Source organism: Lontra canadensis, unplaced genomic scaffold (genome assembly GCF_010015895.1).
Source record: "Lontra canadensis isolate GAN:19392208 unplaced genomic scaffold, GSC_riverotter_1.0 scaffold5, whole genome shotgun sequence".
Taxonomy (NCBI): Eukaryota; Metazoa; Chordata; class Mammalia; order Carnivora; family Mustelidae; genus Lontra; species Lontra canadensis.
In genome coordinates this window covers 3,625,940-3,645,412 of record NW_022630999.1, presented here as the reverse complement: position 1 = coordinate 3,645,412, position 19,473 = coordinate 3,625,940, and the positions used below count along the sequence as shown (strand labels likewise).

The following is a 19,473-nucleotide window of genomic DNA, read 5'->3' as shown; positions in this document are numbered from 1 at the left end:
ACTTAAAAATAAGTACACATTGTTTAAAGACTTAAATTTCAAACAGACCTTCTCCCCTGTAATTTTAGGCATTACTATTTCTGAGCATCAACTAAGCAGATCAAATGATTAAATACCCAACTCTCCCCATTTGTAGTAACAAACCACTCCCCAAAGAGGTATAAAATGTTTAGAATAGAAAATGAATAAACATCTCAACTAGTAAAATTACTCCTTTTTCCGCATTAAAAAATAACTTGTGAAAAATGCAATGTAATTACGAAGTGTCATACTCAATTCTATCTCTAAAATAATACACGGCATAATTTTAACTAAGAGAAATGCTAGTTTCCCAAAATAGCATGATTGTTACCTTTTCCCGAGGTTTAAAAAATAAATATTACCATCATGACATCACTAGAAAGAAATTGAAGCATACAAGGAATAAACTATAGTTTCTTTTTATATCAAAATGTACTCTTGAAAATGTGTTTGGCACAGTGCTAAATCATATATAGTTAATACTAAATATTGCAGGATACAATAAAACCCTGGAGTTAACTGTTTACACCCTCTTATGGGAATGAAAATAATAGATACCAATTATTCAGAAGTCAGCCTATACAAACTGTATAAACAATACTTTATGTTTTGCTTTGAAAACCAGTGATATAATAAATTTTACATAAAAGACTGCAAAATAATATAAATGGATTTAAACAGATCTTTACAATAAGAAATTCAAATGGAAACAGACAAGTAACAAAGAGAAGTAAAAAAATTTATTGCAGTATTCGCTCCACCAGATTGCCTGGGGATCCCTTTTCTTGTATTGTTTTCAGGGTGACCTAATACATCAAAATCTACATTTACAAAAACTCCTTCTGCAGATAGGTCATAGATACTGCATGCTTTTTTTTTTTTCAACAGAATAAATTATATATCCAGGAGATTCTGCCATTTTACAGCCTGGAAAAAACAATGCTTCCCTGGAAACTGGGCTAAGCTAAAGAAAGCCATCCGCTGCTAGGTTAAACTCCAAGAACACTTTATTAAGAACATTAACAGACTAATTTCCAACATTCACTTGTTTATTTTTTAAACAGAAAGTTTTTTTCCAAGATATAAACAATTTTTGTTAAACTATAATACAGTGGGAGTAAAAATGAACTGAGAATCTGTTTCTGCTGCACAACAGCGAAGGGAGCTCCCACAAAAATGTTTGCCCAACATTTCCTTCTTTTGTTCCTGCATCCCAGGTTCCATTCTTACTCTTCATAAAACTGATTTTTTTTTTTTTTGCCAGAATGTTGATATTTCAAGTTTTTCTGCCTTTTAAAAAAATTCCTGTAAATTTGGCTGCATGTACAAATTCATTAGCTGGAAGTCCCATCCTTGGCGGCATACAGGGATCGTAAAGTCTGAACAACTTTATTAGTCAGCTTATTAGCACTCGTTAGAGCAATTTTTTTGTAAATAATGTCTGACTCTTTAATAGTGTCTACCCAAGGCACCAGTTTGCGGCCATCACGGCGCTTAGCCTCAGTCCAGGAGCCACTGTAGGAGCCTGCCATCCACTGAACACTGAAGCCATTGCTGGTTTTCTGTACTACTCTTGCAATTTGTGGTCGATCTTTGTACTTTGGACAGCAAATAGCGATGACATCCATGACGTCAACACTTTCATTCATCTGTGCTGCCAACTCCGTAGAGTCTGAATTTCGTTTTGACCTTCTCAATGACTAAAACATTGGGAGGGGGGAAAAAAGACGAAGTGTTACACAAAAGAATTTTAGTGAAATTTTTGTTTTTATTGCTTTTAATCCCTTGACGCCGGGAGTTGGGATTTCCCAGCACACTTCCATTGCCGGCAATGAGACGCACCGTGACCGCCAGCGCCAAGGGGTTAACATATACTTGTAAAACCATATAACTCTTAATTTGTACCCGTGTCTTTACTCTTATTGATATATAAAATTATATATACATATGAACCATAAAGCTACATAAAACTTAGCAACAATAAAAAAGGATAACACACATTAATACAATCCAAAGAAAAATTAATAACCCTTTATGCTGGATAAGTCTCATTTCTGTTTTTTTCTTTTTTATTGTCTTTTATGTTAAACTTTCTACAAAAGGATGTATAAATGGTTAAGTAGAGAATCTCTATCTACAAAATGTTTTCTCTCATAAGTATTACATTACTTGGTGTACATTTAATAGACTGACATATATAAGCACATAAAAATCATTTTACGTAATACGCTGCGAAATACGTTGACTCCTCCTCCGCCTCACCCCTGAAGTGCCTCCTCCTCTATCCTCCCCATCACTTTCATCATCTTCTGTCTCTGCTGCTGCATTATTTTTAGGGCTGCCTCCTCCAAGCAGCGAGGTAATTGCTTTGTTCCGAGCATTTGTACTAGCTGACACCTCCCCTTCTTCTTCCTCTTCATCAGGGTCCAGATGTTCCATGAGAAGTTTGAACTACAAAAATTAGATATGAATTTAGAGTTAAGTAAATAATCTTAAAGAAGACTGTTAAGTCCTTAAATACTTCCCGTTTAATTTTTTCCTAAATCTTTTCTAGGCAGTAGTTGTGTGTGGGTCTAGTTTAGTAGCTAAATAGATTTTAGCTATTGTCCAAGACAGGGCCTGGCAAATATTTTTTATAAAGTGCCAGATAGTAAATATTTCTGGTTTTGCAGGCCATATGGTCTCTGTCATTACTACATAACTCTACCAGCATAGTGTGAAAGCAACTAGAGACAATACGTAAATGAATGGGCATGGCTATTTCAATACACTTTATTTAAACGGGCAGTGGGGGAAAAACAAAATTAACAAACAAACAAAAAAAAAAAACAGGCAGTGGGGGCCAGGTTTGGCCCATAAGCTGGAGTTTGCTGACCCTGGTCCAAGTTCTCAAGTAACCAGATGATTAATAATTAATTACTTATAGACATCTTTCAAGTTCCCTACCCCCTTCGCCCTCTGCTAAAATAAGAAGATACAAGAGGAAGAAAAGGATGTTAAAGAATTTAAAAAGAGAACTAAAATAATTTTCAGCTTTGGAGTGTAAGGTTTGCAGTCAATGAATAACATGAAAAGCACTTCGCAGGTTTCATTGCTTAAAAAAAATTATTTATTTTTGGAGAGCAAGAAGACAGAGAGGGCGGGAGAGAGAGCCAGTGTGTGAATAAGGAATGGGAGGGAAGGGGGAGGAAGGAAGGGAAAAGGGGAAGCAGATTTCCACTAAGCAGGGAGCAGAATGCCAAAGTGGGCTCTACCTCCTGATACGGAGGTCATGATGGAAGCTGTAACCAAAAGTCAGACACTTAACTGACTGAGCCACCCAGGTGCCCCTGTGTTTCATTCTTGGCCAAAAATATTATTAGTTATGTTCAGCTCCTTGCTTTAAGTAGATTAAAATAAAAAAATTATTTTTATTTTTTAGGGACAATCTCAACCCCCCCATGTTTTTAAACATAAAGCTTTCCTGTGATAAAATATACACAAAACTTGCCATTCTAGTGATTTTAAAGTGTTCAATTCATTGCCATTAAGTATATTCACAATGTTGTGTAATCATCATCACCATCATTTCCAGAACTTTTTTCATCCCAAACAGAAACTCATTCTGTACCTATTAAAACAACAGCTCCTCATTCCTTTCTCCCCCACTGGGGCCTCTGGTAACCTTTTCCATTTTCTGTCTCTAGGAATTTGCCTATTCTTAAAGATATTTAAAAAGCACACTTTACATACACATACTCTCACATACCTGCTAACTGAGCATTTATTGATGATGCATACAAGTGCATAAGCCTGTATTACACTTCTGTAAGAACACGTGAAAAAGCAGGAACACTGGTTGCCAGGAAGGAGAGCAAGAGAATGGCTGAGGAGTGCAGGAGGATGATTTTCCTGATTTTTGCTTTTAGGAACTATAAACCATGTAATCTACTGAATTAAAAAGAAATACATAAGTGGGCATGGCTCTTCCCTGAAACTTGCCTATAGAATCTCATTCTCACTAAAATAACGTGAGTGGTGGACCAGCGTTTTCGAAGACAAAATGTGATGCAATGGGTGAAGTGAGAACGGCAGGGAGGCTTCAAGTAACTTGTTAAAACCACATAGAGAAAAATAATCCTGATAGTTCATGAAGCTTCCATGTAAGGGAGGGAGCTATCTCCACCCAAAGAATTTAATTTTCCAAAAAGTATTATTAGAAAATATACTTTGGTTTTAGTACTCACGTCTAGATACTGTTTTACTATACTCCTCTTCACATCTTCAGTGATTTTGGAATTAGCCATATCACTCCGCAGAAAGTCCAGTGTTTGTTTGGGATGAAAATGAACTCCTGTTTTTCGGTTTATCGCCTTATCATACACTTTCGCAGATTCAGATGGAGAGTATTTCTGAATTTTACTGTTTTGGGAAAACAAAGTCATTGACTTTAAAATTTTTTCAGGCATTTATATTTAAAGTGATTGTAGTTAAACGTCACTTACTAATAGTTAAACTTTTTGTCACAGAGATTTCAACCAGTGAACTTCTACACAAAAGTAATTTTAAAAAGGGACGTAAAGACATAAAGGCAAAGATTAAAAAGAATAATATGCTCTTGTTTCCAACAGTATTTGTCTCAAATAGAGGGATCATTTAAATGTAAGTAATTTCTCAAGTCTGTTCTGAATACCATGATCATGACTGTAGAACAGTTTCAATATAAATACCGCTTTACCTCCTACTTTCTTACCCTCCAACTATTCATCGTCTACACAGCAGCCAGAATGTTTACAAACCTGTTTCATATTATTAACAACTCTGGCTCAAAAATCTTCTCAACTCTCTAGCACTGCTCCAAGACCTTACAGGGTTTTACATTATTTTGAACTAGTTGCCAATATTTAACATCAAGGTATTTCTCATAAAAACCTGGATTATCTAGCTTCTCTTGAAGAAGTGGAAGCTTCTGGCCACATCATGCCCACCTTCTTCCATGGTAACAAACTGATGAATGTCTGAATAATACCTGAGCCCCTTCGATAAAACATTCTCTTTCTAGTATGCCAGAGAATTTCTACCAAATCTACTTTACTCTGTTTCATGGTCTGTCCTCTAAGAACATGACTTTGTGATTCCTAGTAAAGGTTTCCATGAATATGAAAAATGACCAAAGTTTCATGGGTATAGGCAGAAAAAAAGATACCTATAGTCATTAATCAGGGGTAAACTTATAAGGCATTCACAACAATCAGCACTTTCCTATCTCTTACTTTACAGAGTACATTAAAGACCATTTGGGTTCTCTTGGAGCTTAGTCTAGTTGGTCTGCATCTATTCTTTATTCATAGCTCTTTGAAAACTTAAATTTGCAACCTATTTTAAGATTAGCCTAATTTTCTAGTAAGATCTATTTAAGGAAATCAAAGTAAGTTCTTTCACTTACAATGCAACTAGTGAATGCTTTTCCTCTCTTAAAGAGCAAACAAATTGTGGTATATTACAAACAAAATATTATACAGCAACAATAAGGAACAAACTCCTTCTTTTAAAAGGGACATTTTAAATATGTAAACATGCAATCAAAACTGGGTTTCATTGCTAGAGGGGAGAGGGTGGGAGGGATGGGGTGGCTGGGTGATGGACATGGGGGAGGATATGTGCTACGGTGAGGAAAAAAAAGATTACACACACACACACAAAACAACTGGGTTTCATATTTCTTTGTAATTTGAACAGGGTAAAGTTTTTCCTCTCACTGGTTATGTAACCTTACCTATCAGAAAATCCACAGAGATTCTTCAAATGTTGTTTTAACATCAGAAGCAATAAAATACCCTGGGAGACATTTGCAAATTCAATTAAAGGAGCTGAATTTTCTGGCAAACATTTCATCACTGAATTTATATCATCTTCTGAATCTGAATCTGAATCTGAATCTACACGTTTTCGTGACTTCCGAGGCCTGGAAACTTCTTCTTCACTCTCACTTGACTCATTTTCCTTACCAGGTGATGATTTTCTCTCTTTCCTTTTGTCTTTTACCATTGACTGGGGGAAAAAAAAGGAAAAACAGTAACAAAATACCACTAATAAATAATTGTGCTCTATTCATAATCATCAAAAAGCATCTCTAAATTATTATATACTGAAATCTTCTGACTTTCCATGAACAATTAGGTTCCAAGACTAAACAAAGTCATATATAATCTATATAATCCATTGCTCTGATGCCCCCCTCCCCAAAAGCTCTTCTCAAATACTGAAGGGAAACAATTTTGTTACAGGATAGAGATAAAATATAAATTAGTTATAAAAATATCAATTTGGTACAGGCAAACCACTAGAGGAAAAACACTAATTATAATTTAAGTAAGGGCACTTAATTTAAGCGCCTGGTTGGCTCAGTCAGTAGAGTGTGTGACTCTTGTCTTGATCTCAGGATCATGAGTTTGAGCCCCACATGAGGCATACTCATTATTTAAAAAAACAGTGCTACATATAATTTAACCGAAGAGAATATAACAGGCTTGAGCACCCCAACTTCTATCAAACTCTCCCTTTTAAGAACTTCTCAATAATATGCAACTTTTCTTAAATTAGTTAAATTCTGTGGATAATTTTTTTTTTTTGTACTTATGAAACTGTTAGCTCTTAAAAAGAAAGTCAGCTGGATTTAAGAGAGGGGAAAAGACCAGATTACAAAGCAATTATTACTGTTTAAGAAGAAATAAAACTGGAGAAACATTTACAAGTATATTCACAACAGTAAGTGAAGTGAAATAAAAATATGACTAAAGTTTCTGGGAAATTATTAACTTCTCAAACTTTAAGGGGCACCTAGGAATTCTGTTAAAAATGCAGACTGTTTCAGCAGGTCTAGAGTGGGACCTGAGGTTCTGCTAGTTCTAACAAGATCTCAAGTGAGGCCAGTGCTGCTGGGTCTTGGTGCACACTTTAAGCAGCAAGGGTTTAGTTACCTCTATAATTCCAACCCTTGGGTATTATAATAATCTCCCTGATTTACTACTGTGATCAGGGGGAGCTCTGAGCAAAACAATTTTGTAAAATGAGATCTACTTGCATCATCCGGCACACGAAAATATTCCAATTAATTTTTAAATAATTAACTGAGTGCCTACTAGGTGTTCAAGTGCTATACTGGGTGCTGTTAGAATGAAACCAATTACATTTCCTCCTACAAACCGTAAGAGAAGACATACGGAGAAAACTGGGTGAAGATTTTGGGCACAAAATACGCCAGTTCCGTTATGATACTAGTGTTCAGGGACAGGAGATCAATAGTATTATACATTTTGTTTTTCCTTATAAGTAAGGTATCTATTTATATCTCTTCAAGTATACTATTGTGATCTACAGCATTACCAGACTTCTAGAATAGCAAGGTGCTTTAAAATGGGGTTTAAATGAATATATGAATGGACACCAAACACTTAAGATCAGTGCTTAAAGTAAGAGAAAAAAAGAAGTGGGATGGCTTATCAAAAGAACAATATATATTTATATATTTATATACTATAAATATATATATGTGTGTGTGTGTGTATATTTCCACTTAAATGATCTGGAATGGAATGGTTTTAGGTCTTTCTTAATAGAAATGAAATGGCAACCCACTTCTTCTCCCCAATTCAAGCACTGCCCCAATTTTAATAAATTCATTTAGAAAGACTTTACCTGTGAAAAGAAAAAAAAAAGAACAATGGAAACAAAACAGTGAGAATAGCATGCCTGCACTTCGACAGATGCATTAAGAATAGTAATGTGTGTAACTTACCTCCTTGAATGACTGCAGTAGGTTACTACCAGAAACTGAGAGTGTAATGTCTATATGATGCATTATAAACAACGGCTCTTCCTGTGTCTGGTATGGAAAACAGGCTAGATTGTCTGCTATATACAAGAGCATATTCACTTCTGTTTTCTGTAAATTTTAAAAAAAGGTACACATGTTTAGTGGATAATCTAGAAATCCATCCAAAAAGCCTTTTTAGAAAAAATATCAGAGGGCACTTTCACCTCAGTCAATGTTTCAGAAAGAGAAGGGTAGGGGAGGGAGGGAGAGAGCAGGGGAAGGAGGTAAGAAAAAGGGATGAGGGGGCACATAATTGGATTTTATAAAATAATCTTATACCCATTTAAAGAGATTTCATAATGACTTATACCATGGACCTCAAGAAGGGAAGAGGTGAAATTTTTCTGTGCACCCAAGTGGAATTCCCTGTAGTATTCTTATAAAGTATATGGAATTTTTATGATAAATCCATACCACATCAGAAAGTATACATATGAATTCATAATGACTTGTCATTGTGCTTCTAAGAGTTTAACCCATATGGAGATCAGTTACACACAGTTACTATTCTGCCCTCAAAAATAAGTGGTAATCATAGTACTAACATGTGGGTTAAAAAAAAATCAAAGTTCATGTATTCAAAAACATTTGTCCATTTCCTACATATCCAGTATCAGTCATTCTGACAGGGGCCATATCATAGTCTCACAAGATAAAAACTCTGAGGGAGGCAAAATTTAAGGCAAAAGTTATGGTTACTACTAGTTGTTTGCTTTAAAAAGAAGTAATAGAGACTTTCAGCATTTCATAATCATATAGAATGAATATAAACAGAAATGCACATTAAAATTTAAATTCCTTTAAAACACAGCTTAGGAAAAAAAAAAAAAAGGAAAGAGAAAAATACAGCAGTCAAAACACACTCCCCTCCCTCCTGCCATCTCACCTATGCTGCCATGCAAACAGTCCAAAACCCAACTGCGGCATCAGCAACAACAAAATCCCAAAGGACAAATGCAATAAACTTGCTAACACTCTACGTTTTGTTTTTTAAATATGTATCAATTCCTACATGTTAAAATTGGGGAAATGCAGACATAGGACTCCACCTTGTCTATTAGTTTTAACACTAACTTATATACGTATTTTTTTCTCCTAAAACTGAAAATGTTCAGGACTATTCTGAATAAATCTTTTTAAAACTCTGAAATTCTTCAACTTTGGTTATAAAAAAGTCCTATATTGCTTGTTCCTTTAAAAAATCAAATTTCTTGGGGCGCCTGGGTGGCTCAGTGGGTTAAGCCTCTGCCTTCAGCTCAGGTCATGATCTCAGGGTCCTGGGATCGACACGCCCGCATCAGGCTCTCTGCTCAGCAGGGAGCCTGCTTCCCCTTCTCTCTCTGCCTGCCTCTCTGCCTACTTGTGATCTCTGTCAAATAAATAAATAAAATATTAAAAAAAAATCAAATTTCTTAAAAGAATACTCTAGAGCTGCTCCTGCCATGTCTTCCTCACCACTCTTCAGTCACAATCAAGCTTGTGTTCCTCACTCTTTGATGGCTGCCATCTAATCTCGCCCCATTTCTTTTTTTTTTTAAATATCTTATTCTCCTTGACTTCTGAGTAGTACCAGACATTACTGTCCACCCTTTCCTTCCTGAAATTTTCTTCTTCCTTAGTTTTCTCTTCCTACCTCTTTGACTAATCCTCTAAGTCCTTCTCAACTCCTTTTCAACAATCCTATTATTTTCTCAGGTGCTCAGGACAAAAATATTCCAGTTATCCTTTGACGATTTTCACACAGCCTTATTTGATTTATTACTTCTTCACAACACTTCTTTTCTTTCCTACTGTCATCATAATAGGTCAATCCCTTGTTGCCTCCAGTGTGAACACAATGCTAAAAAAAAATCCATGTTCCTGAAATGCTCTTTGGCATCTCTCCTCTTCACTTTATTTAATGCTTTTTTTGGTTTTTCACTGTCTACAAAATCCCCCATAAACCATGCCTCATTATGACCTTTCTGCTCCAGTCAAATAATAATCTATTTATTTTCCACACATTCTTATCTTTGTACCTTTATTATCTTTTTACCCCTGGCTTAAGCAGTGGATCTATCTCATTTAACCTCCCAGGCCTTCAGTGATTTGTTCCTCCTCTGACATCCTTTGTTGGGACTAGTCAGGACACAGCACTGCGTTATGACAGCTGAATTATCAGCTTAGCACTGTGCATGCCGCGGTGACAGAATACTGAGCTAATGACAGAGAGCAGGACAATGAAACCACACAGGAATGAAGCTCAGGAGACGAGATAAGGACTAGAGCAGAATCAACAGTACAAACCACCTGGCACGTAGAATATGTCAACCTTAACATATTTACTTCCTTTATACTGCGTTCTATCACCACAATTGGAGGGAGGTAAGATCAGTGAGGGAAGACTACTATATCATACCATTTCCACTCCTAGCATGATGATGCCCTCTACACAATGAAGACTTAATACTGATGATGATATGATGATGGTGGTGGTGGTGATGATGATGATTAAATTGTATTTCAAGTATTTCTGAAATAGATGCTTGTAATATTTATTTGCTAGATCACGTACATAAAAACTTCACGTAGCACTTAAAAAGAAGAGGTCTCGTAAGGTATCTACATTCTGGCAATTTAAATTTTATTTTTAAAAATTCTAGTTTGGGGATAATAACAAAGTCAACCTTTAAGTGATTAAAACACAAAAAACCCCACAACCCTTCTTTTGTTCTTTTCAAAACTTTACACACACATAGGCTAACTGGTAAGCTCTATGTGGGCAGATACTACATCTGTTCCATCTATTTTATCTTCATCTCTTAGCATGATGACTACCACACATGGTAGGTGCTGAATAAATATTTATGTAAAATGAATGAATAAATTAAGATATAAGCTTAAAGAACAGGTTGTTCTATTTTCTTCTATTTTATTGGACCTGGCCAATGCAACTTGTACAATAACCCAAAGGATCAAAACTGTAATTACACAAAAGTGGGCTCTTCATTAAGGAAGTCAAGTTGAACAAATTAGGATCTCAGCAGCCAAAAACCTACAACAGTTATTCTAACAATATTTGGGCGTAACAGAAATAAGTGCAATTTCACCTTATTTAGTGAAGTAACGTATCCCCTGCTCCCAAGTGACAGTTTAGTGATTGAAAATTATGCTTACAGGAACTGTTACCAAAGTTTATAAGAGATTCAGTATGGAGACACAATTATATATTTTATCCCTCACTGTATTTGTACTCATGCAAAATTTTCCCTCCCAATTTGACTATATACCTTATAATTACTACAGGAGACGCAAAGAAACACACACTTAATACAGTCACTATTATTTACTAAAATGGTAATATTTTCAAAATGGTCACTACTTTAGGCATAAAATTTATAGAACATTTATTTTCTTAAAATAGTAAGTTTTTATGCTTACAGCTGTGTCATCAAAGAGGTTGAGTAAAGAAATCAGAAAGGCCCGTCTGTGCTGGCGGTTTCCACGGATCATGGAGTAAAGGTGTGAACACAAAGCACTAGAGGACTCATCTTGTCTGAAACCCCTTACAGGATCTTTTAGGCATGTGTTGATTGCCTGTTGTACCTGGTAAGACATCTTCATACCAGCCACTGCTTTCATCTGAAATCAATAAAAGCTTCATTTTTGACATGGAAATTAATTAAGAGTCAAATTAAAAACATGATTTGAGCATTATAGCCAGAAGTTAACTCCATTGCTTGGCTTTCTTATTTAAAATAATAAAATCATGGAACTCAAGTGGCAAAAGGAATATCAGAGATTACCTATTGCAACCCCCTTGTTTTATGTAAGAAAAAAATATCAAGAACCAGAAGAGCCATTACTGCCAACTTCACACAGTAGGGACTAGAACCCAGTCACCTCTAGCTCAATCTTAAGAGTTAGTATTAAACACCTTGGGTGACAAACTTAGTTGCATGTTTGGAAGTAAATACTATGCAAAAGATTTTATTCTAATATGAATATGGACAGGACATTTATCAAGGTAATGGTATACCAAAGAAAGACATTCAAGTTTAGGGGATACAATTTAAAAACACATACATGAATGAATCCAGCATATTTTTTGTCTATTTCCACAAGTTGCTGATCAGCCTTGTTCCTCATAGCTGGTTCCGGGTCTGTTCCCATAGCAATTAAATATGGTACACACTAAAATAAAAATAAAGGTATTCTTGCAGAGCAAATCAATCAACAAATAAATAAATAAGTGAATGAAAGGATTTGTAAGACATCACAGTAGTAAAAGCTCTGTATGATCATGACATATATAAAACTCGCTATATACTGGGATATACATATTTAGCTTTACAGGCCTTCCTATAATTGTCATATCTTAGTGTTCTTTTAAAAATGATTCATCTTGGGGCACCTGGGTGGCTCAGTGGGTTAAAGCCTCTGCCTTCAGCTCAGGTCATGATCCAGGGTCCTGGGATCAAGCTCTGCATGGGGCTCTCTGCTCAGCAGGGAGCCTGTTTCATCTCCCCCCCACCCCCCCCGCCCGCCTGCCTCTCTGCCTACTTGTGATCTGTCTGTCAAATAAATAAATTAAAAAAAAAAAAAAAAGATTCATCTTCCCTTAGATTTATCTTAAAGGGAAAAAAAAAAAGCAATGAAGCACCAGCAAAAATACTGATGTGGTGAAACTGAAACAATTTCAGTGTGAAGCAAAGTTTCTTTAAACATAGAGCTCCTACACGAAAATTATCCACTTAAGATTATGACATATAATACAAATATATAATCTAATACTTTTTCAAGCTTGACTGAATTTGGTATGTAAAGATAACATAGGACACAAAGTAACTTGTCTTCCATATTTCAAAATTAGGAAAATATAAATTCTTCCACAATACTGATTTTATATAGGGCTTTAATGATCAGTCAGTCTGATAGCTACTGTTTTGTTAATAGCAAATCCACTGGATTTCTAAACTCAAAAAATACCTATACTATGTTCAAAGAACCTGAACCAGTGGTGAGACCTGAAAACAACAAACAAACAGCTTAAAAATAAACAAAAGCACAGCACTAACTGAAAAGGATGATCATGGAATAAATCCTGAATCAGGGGGAGTAGGTCCATAAAGAATATTACTGACTTGGGGCACCTGGGTGGCTCAATCGGTTAGGCATCTGACTTTTGGTTTCAGCTCAGGTCATGATCTTAGGGTCATGAGACTGAGCCCTGCATGAGCTCCATGCTCAGTGATGAGTCTGCTTCAGATTCTTTCCTTCTTCTTCTCCCTCCCCCTCTGCTCCTGCCCTGGCTTGCATTCTCTCTCTCTCACTCAAATACACAAAAAATAAAAGCTTTTACTGGCAAAACCTGAAAATGGACTATTATTAGATAAGACTGCATCAAGGTTAAATCTCCTGAATCTGATGACTCCATTATGATTTTTTTTAAAAGAGTTTATTTATTTATTTGACAGACAGAGATCACAAGCAGGCAGAGGCGCAAAGAGAGAGAGAGAGAGAGAGAGAGAGAGAGAGGAAAGCAGGCTCCCCGCTGAGCAGAGAGCCCGATGCGGGGCTCGATCCCAGGACCCTGAGATCATGACCTGAGCCAAAGGCAGCGGCTTTAACCCACTGAGCCACCAAGGCGCCCCTGAATTATGATTTTGTAAGAGAATGTCCCTGTTCTTAGAAAATATATATACGCTGGGCTCTCTGCTCAGCAGGGAGCCTGCCTCCCCCCTCTCTCTCTGCCTGCTGCTCTGCCTACTTGTGATCTCTGTCAAATAAATAAATTAAAAAAAAAATCTTAAAAAAAAAAAGAAAATATATATACGCTGAAGTGTTCAGAAGTAAACAGTTCTAGTGATATCACAATATTACTATCAAATGATTCAGAAAGAAGTGTATGAAGAGAAAGATAAAGGAAATATAGCAAAATGTTAATACTGAATGAATACAGGTGAAGAGACTATAAGGGAGTTCGCCATACACTCTTGTAATATTTTTGTTTAAGTGTAAAATTTTAAACAAAAGTTTTAAAAAGCAAATATAATAATAAAAAACACAACCAACTAAGGCCATTCAGAATACCAGCAAAGGTTCCCAAGTATCTCAAAAATTCAAGAGTCTCGGGGCACCTGGGTGGCTCAGTGGATTAAAGCCTCTGCCTTTGGCTCAGGTCATGATCTGCAACATTAGGTGCCAATCCTTATTGACACTGGCATGTCTTTATTATGTCAGTCCTCACTTCAATGCTTTGAGGTATTAGTAGTTGATACTACCTCCAATGTACAGATGAAGGACCTGAACTTAGGTAATATAATTTACTTCTCTATGGACTAAAACCCCCCTGCTTAATAGTTAGAGAATAATCTTACCCCCAGTTAACTCTCCTGACATTACAGGCTATTGGTTCTTAAGGATAAGAGTCAATACGGATTAAAACAAATCATCCCTACTCAGAAAATTGATTCTAAGTTCATATTCTGCCATATAAACTGGCAATCTGTTGAAGAGACAAAATTATGAATAGAAGGGTATTTTATATGACAACCTAGGAGATGGATTCTTAGGCATTTAGGACAAAAAAACTTAACAAGTAAGATTAAAAAAAAAGAACTAATATCTATTCTTTAATCACAATGTCATCAAATGATAACAAATTTGGCTCTTTTCTTAAGTGCTCCACTATAAAACATACTTACCTGAACTGGATGAATGAGACCTTGGTTTAGGGTCAATGCAATGACATTCAGGGCAAAGTGGCGTACACTTGACTGGGTGTGAAAAAATGCTTCCAGCACCTGTTTGAGGTAAAGCTGCATGATGGAACTACTCATCCCTGAGGATACGTCACCCATTTCTTTTAGATCTTCTTGTTTTGCAACTTTCTTCCCTACAAAAGTGAACATATTAAGGACATGTATATTACCTTCATGAAATACACCAAGTTAGGCCATAACCAAAAGCACAAAAACTATAGCTAGTGCTCTGGCTCAGTGGCTATTAACCTTTTGTGTGTGTATATCTCTGTCAGAGACACCTTTGAGAACCTGAGGAGAACTATAATCTCTATCCTCCTGCAAAATGTTAATGTTTGCATATACACTAAATTTCAAAAACTACTTTAGGGAGTTTATAAATACCCTAAAGGCTAGCTATGGTCTTAAGATTCTTCTTTAACAGAATGTCTTCATTTACTAGGTAAGGAAATTCAGGTGTCTGGATTACAAAACAGAGAACTGTTGCCACACTGAAATTTAAAAATAAATTTTTACTTACAGTCTCTATCTGCTTGTTGCATCCTTGTATCCTCTTCTTGTAAGTAGGTTTGGAGATTTTTTAACACTTGTATTTTTAAATTTACTGAAGAGTTCTTATCAGATAAAATGTTATTATATAGATTTTTCACCTCTTGCTCGAACATTAGACTTGGATGCTGAATAAAGGCAAATCCTAATGAGAGAGAAAAAAGTATCTTGATATATTCATATTAACATTAAATATAATACTTAATGAAAATATTGATAAATTATATGAAGAGTTCCTTATTTCAAAAATTAAAACTTAAAATGACTGGAAGAATATATATGCTAATGGCCTTACCCAGAGAAGTATCAGAGCAGGTACTTCTTTCCCCATGAATTAAAAACAAGAAATTGCATTTCAAAGGAGAATTTCACACAAGAGGAAACCTTGAGGAGGGAGCAGGGCCTATTGGCTAGGGGAGTGGATTAGGAGTCAGGTGTCTTGGGTTCTATTCCTGGTCCACCACTGACTTGTAGTGTGACCTTGGGTGAGTCACATAATCTCTCTGTGCCTCAATTCTCCATCTGTAAAATGGGGACAATAATATTTACCACCCACCTACCTCAAAGGGATGTTTTCAGGATTTAAGAGGTAAAGTCTGCAAACATTTTTTGGAGCCCCAGCAGAAAGTACTACATTGGCATTATTAAAAATTAATATATATTTATCTATTTGATGAACCAGAATAATTCTAGAATAAACTAGAGCTAACAATATCGTCCTTTTATTTTTTATGGCATTATAATGAAGCCACAATGCTGAATCCTATAATCCTATTAATAAGTTAATAAGCAGCAAAATAATACTATTCATGCTTATTTATACAAAACGCTTATTTATGTAAGATAAAATGAAGATCCTTAATGACAGTAAGTATTACTGATGCCAAAAAACTAAACTCAAAGCATAGAGTGATCAGATAACTAATCCAAGGTCACACAGTATAATTATGGCCCAAGCAAGATGTCATTTATTAACTGGTCTAAAGGCACTATTTTCTACAAAGTGCTACTTTTTCAAGTTAAAATTTGCACTATTTGTTCTCTGAATTAACACTTTAAGCTCTGCCACTTCATATAACTTACGTCCAGACTGAATATTAAAAGGTGCACATTTGGCTTGAAGGTAACACTGTACTAATTTAACTCCCTAAAGTAAGTGATACTTGAATTTTTAGTAAATTTGCTATATGTAGTTTTCTGAAGGGGACAAAGAAGGAATATTAAGATTTAAGTTTTTTTAAAGAAATCAGGTAAGTATTTAGTGAGGTTTAGGTAACCAAAAATTTATTACTCACTTTTGTTCAAAAGACAATATAAACAATTGCTCATGCATATTAAATTCTAAAACTTGTTAATGCTACCAAAAAGTTTTTGTGATGAACAGAGAGGTTACATGACTTGTTCAAGGTCATCCAGAGAAGTCACTGGCTGAGCCAAGAATGGAACCCAGGTGTCTTAACCCCTAGTCCTATATTCTATACAACAAATCCTACTGCGAATAGAAACATATTTAAATAAAACAACAGTTTAGATTCACATTATTGTAAAATTTGTCCAACCTCTCAAACAACCAAAACTATAAAGAAATTTAGATTTAACTTACCTAGACCAATGATGGCTTTTGTTTGTACTTCTTCATCTGAATGTTTTGTAAAATACATCAATAGTTCAAGTACTTTATCCTTTATATTAACCTAAGGGGGAAAAAAACACATTCAAGCAAATGAAGAAGAGTAACTTCAATCAGCTTTCAACCATAAAGGAAAAAACCTAAAAGCAAACTGAGAATTTCCACAGGTAAACTTTACTAAGGAATAAATCATCCATAAGTTTATAAATCCATAGATTTTAGAACAGTGAAATTAAAGATAAAAGTCTGTGACAAAGAAGTTTGTGTAAGAACACAAATTAACAGACTGTTCCATCATTGAGAAAATTAAAAATAAATAAATAAATAAAGTCAGCTGCTTACCCAGCATGTCTTCTGATACAGAGCTGATAGAGCTTGTGTGACTTCTTGTTATAAACCAGTAACAAATAGTGTGTAGATCAGAGGCTAGTCTGAGAACCATGTTTTGGGTTGCACTGCTTCAGAATTCTCATTAAACCAGACTACTCTAATGCTGCTTTTATCCTGGGTCATTAGTAATTTTCAGTTCACAGGGTCACAGAGTCCTATTTTTTATAGCATACTAAGTAATTAATATTAGAATCTTTACCTTACTGTTGCCTTTAAAATCCTCTAGATCAAAATCAAAATGCCGACATAGTGCTCCAACAGTGAAAAGGGATCTGAGAAGTGCTGGTTTGTTTGTTAGAAGTGAGGTGTTATTTGGGTCTTCCTGGTGCTGACTTTTTAATTTTGAAATGGCACCTATTAAGATAAGTAATATTTATTTACAAGAAACCTTTTATCCTTGAATTATTATCTTTAAATAATTACTGCTAGGTTGTTATAATTAAATTTTACTAATGTTTCTAAGTATCACACACATCTAGAATTATGAGGGCATACCTTACAGCCTAAATGAATTAATATAAGAAAAAAAAAGATATTTAAATTTATTTTACATAGAAGGCAAAAAACCTACCAACATTTAATATGAGGTAAATTCCTGAAGTAATTATACTGAATTCTTAAGGAAATAAAAGATACTAGAAAATACTGCTTCTGAGAATGGACCAGAGGACAATCACACCTCTTAAAATTCCCTTAATGCTGTCTTTATCAGAGGTGTGTGTGTGTGTGTGTTTAATATATTATATATTTACTTGACAGAGAGAGACAGGGAAAGAGGGAACACAAGCAGGGGGAGTGGGAGAGGGCGAAGCATGCTTTTCACTGAGCAGCAGGATCTGAACTGAAGGCAGACACTCAATGACTGGGCCACCCAGGCACCCCTATCAGATGTGTTTTTAAGAAGGAGCTAGTACAGGATGTAGAAGGATAATTTTAAAGCCCAGGCACTGAACTTACCATAGTATCTATTGAAACAGGCCCATACAAATTTAAAATTTTGAGTCACTTTATTTACAACTGCCCCAAGACAGCTCACACAATGTTGCACCACCTAAAAGATACAGAAAATGTTACAGTTTAGATAAAAGCTGAAGACAAAGGTAAAAACATGATTTAGTTAGCATTTATGAATGTTATACTAATCAATGCAGAGATGGTAAACTGAATGCTTACAGTCATGCCGTATTTGATGATAAGCTTCATTAGATCTTCTTCAATAGTGGCAAGGAAAGTTTCACTTGGATGCTCCATCAGTGGTACAACCAGTTCCAGGATTTTTGCAACATTGCAGATAACCATGAAATCATTTTGTGTCTACAATGATAAAATCAGTGCTTTATGAATATCAAAATCTAACAAGAAACTATATATACCCTTATGTATTTAGGGGTTGAGGTATTACCTATGTAAAAAAAAAAAAATTAGAAAAGAGCTTTTTTAAGATATGGAAGGAAGAACACGAGATAGTGTCAGGAACCTGGATTTTAGCTCTGCCACCAACTTATCATGTAACCTTTGGATCACTTAATCACAATGCTACAGTTATTTCTTTCCCCCCTAAAATGCAACATAAGCCAATTCTGAACAAGGGTATTTAAATATTAACTGAGTACTTTACTAAGATTGATACGGTTTTTAAGGTTATTTTTCAAACTGTGTATGTTAATCTAGTAGTTCTCAACTGGAGGGGTGAGTCTGTTCCCACGGGATACTTAGCAAAATATGGAGAAATTCTTGGTTGTCACCTTAGGGGAGTTGGGGGATACTACTGTCCAGTGGATAGAGGCCAGGAATACTATTAAGCATCCTACAATGCTCAGAATAGTTCTATACAAGAAAGAATAATCTGGCCCTGTCAATTGTGCTGAGGTTGAGAAGCCTTGTGTTACTGCTTTTTTTGACAGATGCAAATAGAGAATCCCAAAACTAATTATAAGACTTCCTTATTTTAAAATTTGAAATATTAGGTCTTTAATTTTTAAAAAGCTTAGAACTTTGATTAAAAATGAAGCAGTTTAAAAAAAAAATAGGTAGAACATTAAAAACAACAACAACAACAACACCCAAAAGGTTAGTGAAGAATTTATAATCAAGTCCCTTTAAAAAAAAAAAAAAAGTTTCTTTCTACCCACTATCCTCCAGTCACCCAGTTCCTCTGCCCTAAGGCCACCAAAGTTACTAGCTATTTTTGTGAAGCAAGGCATTCAACATGTTTTTATATAGTCAGGTTATCACTCTTTAGTCTTAGCAACAGGTTACTAACACTCCTTTTGGACACTTTGAGC

At 35.4% G+C, this 19,473-nt stretch overlaps 1 protein-coding gene across 6 annotated transcripts in view; it reads right to left on the bottom strand.

The window, feature by feature from the left end:
• Positions 1-739: 739 nt before the first annotated feature.
• NIPBL (NIPBL cohesin loading factor) overlaps positions 740-19,473 on the bottom strand; it is a 198,427-nt gene continuing 179,693 nt past the window's right edge. For 3 of the 6 annotated variants that reach the window (XM_032851342.1, XM_032851347.1, XM_032851346.1), the window contains 13 exons: positions 18,362-18,502; positions 18,146-18,239; positions 17,388-17,542; positions 16,772-16,862; positions 15,140-15,313; positions 14,563-14,753; positions 11,942-12,049; positions 11,297-11,497; positions 7,799-7,945; positions 5,777-6,051; positions 4,248-4,422; positions 2,284-2,472; positions 740-1,721 (listed from right to left, as the gene is read on the bottom strand). In XM_032851342.1, the coding sequence (XP_032707233.1) occupies positions 1,356-1,721; positions 2,284-2,472; positions 4,248-4,422; positions 5,777-6,051; positions 7,799-7,945; positions 11,297-11,497; positions 11,942-12,049; positions 14,563-14,753; positions 15,140-15,313; positions 16,772-16,862; positions 17,388-17,542; positions 18,146-18,239; positions 18,362-18,502 (2,307 nt within the window). In that variant the 3' untranslated portion in view covers positions 740-1,355. Of the gene's footprint in view, positions 1,722-2,242; positions 2,473-4,247; positions 4,423-5,776; positions 6,052-7,798; positions 7,946-11,296; positions 11,498-11,941; positions 12,050-14,562; positions 14,754-15,139; positions 15,314-16,771; positions 16,863-17,387; positions 17,543-18,145; positions 18,240-18,361; positions 18,503-19,473 lie in introns of all 6 variants that reach the window. The other 3 variants (XM_032851343.1, XM_032851345.1, XM_032851344.1) reach the window with 3 other exon arrangements.